General features: G+C 54.2%; 1 protein-coding gene across 1 annotated transcript in view; it reads right to left on the bottom strand.

Moving 5' to 3' along the window:
* Nucleotides 1–6993, bottom strand: part of PDE4A (phosphodiesterase 4A) — a gene marked incomplete at its 3' end in the record, with an annotated part of 33444 nt that overhangs the window by 14344 nt on the left and 12107 nt on the right. The window contains exon 4 of the mRNA XM_008049534.2: nucleotides 6795–6800. Coding sequence (XP_008047725.2) covers nucleotides 6795–6800 — 6 coding nt within the window. The remainder of the gene's footprint in view (nucleotides 1–6794; nucleotides 6801–6993) is intronic.

The following is a 6993-nucleotide window of genomic DNA, read 5'->3' as shown; positions in this document are numbered from 1 at the left end:
ACCTGCTGGGCTCCAGCGATCCTTCCACCTCAGCCTTCCAAGTAGCTGGAACTACAGGCGTGTGCTACCATGCCCAGCTAATTTTTTTTTTATTTACTGTAGAGATGAGGTCTCGTCAAGTTACCCAGGCGGATCTCGAACCCGCGGGCTCGGGCAATCCACTCACCTCGGCCTCCCAAAGTACTGGGATTACAGGCTGAGCCACCAAACCCGGCCGAGCCCCCACCTTTATAAGAGATATGGTCTTGCCCTGTGGCCCAGGATGGAGTGCAGTGGTGTGATCAAAGCTCACACAGCCTGGAACGCCTGTGGAAGTCCCCTTTTCTCTGTCTCCATTAGTTGTTCCTGGTACCAAGCCCCCTGCCCAGGGCCTCCCCCTCCCCACCCTCATGGCCAGCCGAGTTGGTTTCATAAGGTACTGGACTGATGCACAGTGGTTTTTTTTCTTGTAATGCCCAGCCAGGCATGGTGGTTCACACCTGTAATCCCAGCACTCTGGAGGCAGGAGGATCACCTGAGGCCAGGAGTTTGAGACTTGCCTGGGCAACATAGTGAGACCTCTTCTCTACAAAAAATACAAAATATCAACAACAAAAATTAGCTGGGTGTGGGGGCATATATCTGTAGTCCCAGCTGCTCAGGAGACTGAGAAGGGAGAACCACTGGAGCCCAGGAGGTCAAGGCTGCAGTGAGCCTTGATCATGCCACTGCATTCCAGCCTGGGTGAGAGTGAGGCTCAATTAAGAAAAAAGGGTCCCAACACTTTGGGAGGCCGAGGTGAGGGGACTGCCTGAGTCCACGAGTTCGAGAACAGCCCAGGCAACTTGGCGAGACCGCATCTTTACAATAAATTTTAAAAAAATAGCCGGGCGTGGTATTACACACCTGTAGTTTCGGCTACTTGGAAAACTGAGGCGGAAGGATCACCAGAGCCCAGCAGGTGGATGCTGGGGTGGCCATGAGTGTGCCACTGCACCCCAGCCTTGGTGATGAAGTGAGACTCCAACTCAAAAAAAAAAGAGGGGGGGCAGGGAGCCAGCATTGTTTTTTTATTTAATGGACATGAGATAATGTTTGAGATTTTGAAGCGATGAAATGTGCAACACAAAAACAATAACAACGACAACAAACCCAGCTGCTGAGCTCTGATGTGCACCAGACCCCACTGTTGTGCTCAGGACTCCCCAAGGTCAAAGGCTGTGGCATCGTCTACTTTCCTTTGCACCCCTCAAAACAGCCTCATGGCCAAAAGCTATCCAGAATCTGTCCACAACCTCCTGAGCCAGCCTCCCTCCCCTCTACCCTGGACCTTCTCTCTTACCTCTGCCTATTTCACCCCAGTCCATTCCTTCCATGGCCACCAGAGGGAGCGAGGGAGCTGGTGAACACCTGGGTGAAATCAAGTCTCTCTGCCCAGAATCTTCCTTGGCTCCCAAGTCACTCAGAGCAAGAGCCAAAGTCTTCACTGCAGTTCAGAGGTCCTGCCCTATGACTTCCTCCTTCCCCGTCCAATTCACTCTGATCCAGTCACAATGGCCTCCTTGTGGTTCCCTAAACACCCCAGACACAAGGACCTGCCTCAGGGCCTTTGCACAGGCTATTTGCCTACCCAGTTTGTCAGTGGTTCCTCCTTCACCTCCTTAAGGTCTCAACTCAAATGTCACCTCCTCAGAGATGCCTCCCATGACAAACCCATCTAAAACTTCAACCCCATCCTATTTCCTGCTTCCCTTCCCTTTTTTTTTTTTGTTGAGATGGGGGTCTCACTCTGTTACTCGGGCTAGAGTACAGTGGTATGATCCTGGCTCACTACAGCCACAAACTCCTGGATACAAGTAATCTTCCTTTCTCAGCCCCCCGAGTAGCTGGGACTACAGGTGTGTGTCACCACATTCAGTTACTTTTTTTTTTTTGCAGAGACAGGGGTCTTGTTATGTTGCCTAGGCTGGTCTCGAACTCCTGGCTTCAAGCAACCCTCCCATTTCGGCCTCCCAAAGTGCTGGGATTACAGGTGTAAAACCTCGCAAACCAGAGGTTTCACGGCAATGTTATTTTTGAGTTGGAGTCTCTGTCGCCCAGGCTGGAGTGCAGTGGCACACTCATGGCCACCACAGCCTCAACCTGCTGGGTTCAGGCGATCCTTCAGCTTCAGCCATCCAAGTAGCTGGAACCACAGGTGCGCGCCATCATGCCCACCTAATTTTTTGGTTCGTTGTAGAGACAAGGTCTCGCCAAGTTGCCCAGGCTGGTCTCGAACTCCTGGACTTAGGCAATCCTCTTGCCTCGGCCTCCCAAGTGCTGGGATTACAGGAATGAGCCACCTATCTGGCTTCACGGTGATCTTTTAAATGTTGTTCTGAAGTTTGTTTTTATTTTTTATTTTTATTTTTTTGAGTTGGAGTCTCACTCGGTCGCCCAGACTGGAGTGCAGTGGCCGCTCCCGGCCACCGCAGCCTTGACCTGCTGGGTTCCGGCGATCCTTCCGCCTCGGCCTTCTGAGTAGCTGGAATTACAGGCATGCACTACCATGCCCGGCTGATTTTTTTATTTATTGTAGAGATGAGGTCTCGCTGCCCAGGCGGGTCATGAACCCGTGGGCTCAGGTAATTCACTCACCTCAGCCTCCCAAAGGTACGGGATTACAGATTGAGCCACCAAGCCCGGCTTGAAGTTTGTTTTTAAAAGCAGTTCAAATTTTTGACTATTCGAAATTTCTAGTCTCTCTCTAGAAATTGCAGTATCTGGCAGCTCAGGTCCCTGACCCTGCTTTGTTTTTATGTTGGCTGCCTGGCTCCTGGGAACACTGGGTCTCATGGGGAATGTGTTCTCATGGGGGGTCAGGCAGGCAGAGGGCAGAAGTTAAAATTCTGGTTGGAGGAGGCACAAGATCTGGGTTTGAGTTCCGACCCTGTCATGACCTGCTGTGTGACCCGGAGGTAATCGTTCCCCAGTCTGAGCCTCAGTTTCTTCATCTGTAAAATGAGGTCAATAAAATCTGCCCCCTTCCCCGGGACTGGCCCAGAAAAAAAGACTCGGTATATGGATGCTAGTGTTGCTGCCTTGGTCTAGATAGGAGATTTCAAATGTATTTCTTTTTATTAGAGCCAGGATCTTGCTCTGTTGCCCAGGCTTGAGTGCAGTGGCATGACCATAGCTTGCGGTAACCTCAAACTTCTGGCCTCAAGTGATCCTCCTGCCTCAGCTTCCCAAAGTGCTGGGATTACAGGTGTATGCCTCCATGCCCAGCTTCAAACTTATTTCTTTTTGGAGTGGGGGGGTCTCACTAGGTTGCCCAGGCTGGTCTCAAACTTGTGGGCTAAAGCAATCCTCCTGCTTCAGCCTCCCAAAGTGCTGGGATTAAAGGCATGAGCCACCTGCACTTGGCTGTCAAACGTATTTCTTAGCAGAGAGACCATTCCAATAAAATTCTATGCAGAACCGGGCACAGTGGCTCACACCTGTAATCCCAACACTTTGGGAGGTGGAGGCGAGAAGAATGCCTGATCTCAGGGATTCGAGACGAACCTGAGCAACATGGCACGACCTCATCTCTACAAGAAATGAAAAAAATTAGCTGGGCGTGGTGGTGGTGTGCACCTGTGGTTCCAGCTACTCAGAAGGCTAAGGCGGAAGGCTCGCCTGATTTCAGCAGGTCGAGGCTGTGGTGGCTGTGAGCGTGCCACTGCACTCCAGCCTGGGTGACAGAGTAAGACTCTGACTCAAAAATAAATAAAATAAAAATAAGTTAAAAAACACTCTCAAGTCATCAGCGTGGGCCTTAGATGGTATGTCCATTTATGGAGCACCTGCTGTGTACCAGGTGCCAGGGTAGAACCTTTTAAGTATCTGGTAATAATAACGACATTGATGGAGCTCCTGCTGTGTGCCTGGCACTGTCAAAGTGCTTTACGCACATTAGCCGAACGTCTCCAACCAGCTCTGAAGCGGGTCCTGTTAACATCCCCAAGCAACGAGGAGATGGAAGCAGGGAGGGGCTGAAGGTGGCCTCAGGGCCTTCTGTCCTGTCTCCCAAGGCCCGCGTAGGTTCTTCAGTTCTGGGGGAGGGGGAAGAAATAGACCGGTGCAGGGACCCTTCGCTGGCCCAGGAATCTAAGCTGTTCTTTGGGAAGGGGAGACTCTGCCCAAAGGGACGCCTAGCCGGCTTTGCCAGCACATACACCACCCCAGGGGACTCAACGGGCGTCAGCAGGGGCCCAGGGGCCTGGATGGGAGGAGGATGCTCCCAGAGGCCCTGCTGTTTGTGCTTAGAAGTGGAGGTTCCTGGGTTGAGGGGGAGCTGGGGGAAGGGCGGGGTGGGCGGAGAGGAAAATGGGGCTGGAGAACTGCTGCCTAGAGGCTGGCGGAGGAGGTTCCGCTAACCCCCAGAATCAGACCCTGGGCCACAGAAAGTCAGCCCTCCCTGGCCTGCACTGACCACTCAAGCTGGACCAAAGTCAGGCTAGAGACTGCTCTGGCGACATCCCCCAGGGGACCCAAAGCCACGTCACAGCCACGCGCCCAGCCCCTCCACTGGAGGTAAAGTGACCTGCCCAAGACTCCCCATCGGGCAGACCGACCACTGGGTGACACTTTTTTTTTTTTTGAGTCACAGTCTCACTCTGTCGCCCAGGTTGGAATACAGTGACCTGCTCATGGGCACTGCAGCCTCAACCAGCTAGACTCAGGTGATCCTCCTACCTCAGCCTTCCAAGTAGCTGGAACCATGTGCATGTGCCACCACACCTGGCTATTTTTTTTTGAGTTGGAGTTTCACTCCGTCGCCCGGGCTGGAGTACAGTGGTGTACTCAAGGCCACCCCAGTGTTGACCTGCTGGGCTCTGGCGATCCTTCCTCCTCAGCCTTCCAAGTAGCTGGAACTACAGGTGCGTGCTACCATGCCCAACTAATGTTTTATTTATTGTAGAGACGAGGTCTCGCCAAGTTGCCCAGGTTGGTCTCAAACCCACAGGCTCAGGCAATCCACTCGCCTTGGCCTCCCAAAGTGCTGGGATGACAGGCTGAGCTGAGGAGCCCGGCCTAAGTAATACTTTCAAAGTGAAGTTGTTACCTACTTCCACCTCTGTGGGGCCCCCAGACTTGCCCATTTGGGCTCCCTAGCATCAAACTGGGCCTCTGGAGGCTAGGTAGGCCCTGGGCACTCAGGAAACAAACAAGTTGGGGGGCAGGGCAGGGAAAAGGAACAGACTTCGTGGAACACAGTCAGGCATGGTGGTTCACACCTGTAATCCCAGCACTTTGGGAGGCTGAGGCGGGAGGAATGCTTGAGTCCAGGAGCTCAAGACCAGCCTGGGCAAAATAGTGACAACTTGTCTCAAAACAACAACAACAACAACAAAAAAAACAACCAACAACCAACGTAGACAATGCCACTTGCTAAGGACTATGCTGTGTCGGAAAACACACAATTCATGCCCCATTTTCCAGAAACTGAGACGCAGAAAGGATGAAGTGGGTTACTGGTGGCAGCAAATATAGGTTTGAACCCAGGCTGCTGAGCCACACCAAGTATCTGTCACCACTTACCCCCCCACCCCAGGGGAGATAGGGCAGGCCAGCCTGGTGTCCCTCTGGCTCCGTCCCTCTCCACCTGACTCGTGCAAATGAGGTGCCAGGGAGCCTTTATGAAAAGGCCTGGCATTTGCTTTGTGAAGGTCACATGGAGGTTGAGGGCGGGTGCTGGTGTGTGTCTCCCAGGCAGGCAAGTGGTGCCAGGTGACCCGGCTGTGTGTGGGGCTGAGTGCGCAAGGGAGGTCAGGATCTAAGAGTCTGGGGTGGTACAAGGTCTGTGGGCCCGAGGCAACCTGTGTGCACGTGGGTGTCTACGTGGCACTGCATGTCTGTGTGTGTGCATGGGGTCTGGGAGTTCATGGGTGTGTCTGTGTGTTTCTCTTTCTGCATGACCCCATGAGACTGGGCCCCCAGATGCTGTGACTGTCCCTGCCCCTGATGGGTACAACATTGGCAGCCCAGAGGTGATCACGGGCTGGCCCTGGGGGCTTCTCCCCCTGCCTTCCCCTGCCCTCCTCCCGCAGTTGTTTAGGGCCGAGTCCTGAGAAACACACTGGGGAAAGGTGGGTCTCGGTCAGGGTGGGAGTCTAGCTCACAGAAACGTGGTAGGAGCCTGGCTGTGTGTTTCCATGACAGCGTCCTCCTGCGGGGAGCACAGTGTGGAGAGACTGTAGGAAGGGTTGCTGTGGTCTGTGTGTCACCTGTGTGTGGCCATGAGTCAACTGCAGGGTTTTCTTGGCATCCCTATGTGCCAGGAGACCCACACCTACCATGGTAAACACCGGGTGGCCCCGTTTGCCCTGTGTGTGGCTGGTGTGCGTGTTAGAGACCACGTGTGCCCAGATATCTGACGGGGTTGGTGCAGGGCACAAGGACAATTCTAGAAAACCCTGTGAAATGAAGGGCCACGAAAGGCCCCTGCTCTGTCCTACAGATTCTAAACACCCTCCAGGCGTCTCATAACCTTCCCTCCCCACCCCCACCCCAGCTTGGTTTTCAGTCTGGCAGCCCCAGCAAGGGTGAGGAGAGGGACGGCTGGAGACACTGAGCCAGGCCAGGCCTTAGGGACCTGGCTTCAAGCCAATGGCCTGGGAGGGGAGCCCAGGTGACGCTGGACACCCGCATTTGCTGCCAAGGTGAATGCCAGAAGCCCAGGTTTAGGGACACACGGAGGGTGGAGGGACCCCACCTTGGCTCAGCAGGAACGGAGCAGGACCCAGCACCCGCTTTCTGGACTGCCACCTTCAGGAAGCCCTCAGTAGCACCCAGACCTTTCATTCAGGAAAGGGGGTGGGGCCGCAGCTAGATCCTGGAAGCCACTTAAGGAACCCCCCCAAGATAGACTCAGCCCCCCACCCAGTGCCCCCGGGTTGCAAAGGAGGGGACTGGCCCCAGGCCACCCACCTGACAGAGCTGCCCAGAGGGTGACGACGGGTGTCCTCGTCGCCGAAGGAGAAGTGGGTC

Source organism: Carlito syrichta, unplaced genomic scaffold (assembly GCF_000164805.1).
Source record: "Carlito syrichta isolate Samal-C Ts95f unplaced genomic scaffold, Tarsius_syrichta-2.0.1 Scaffold135721, whole genome shotgun sequence".
In the NCBI taxonomy this organism is placed as follows: domain Eukaryota; kingdom Metazoa; phylum Chordata; class Mammalia; order Primates; family Tarsiidae; genus Carlito; species Carlito syrichta.
Note: the sequence above shows the minus strand (reverse complement) of the source record. Positions and strands in the feature narration are given on the sequence as shown.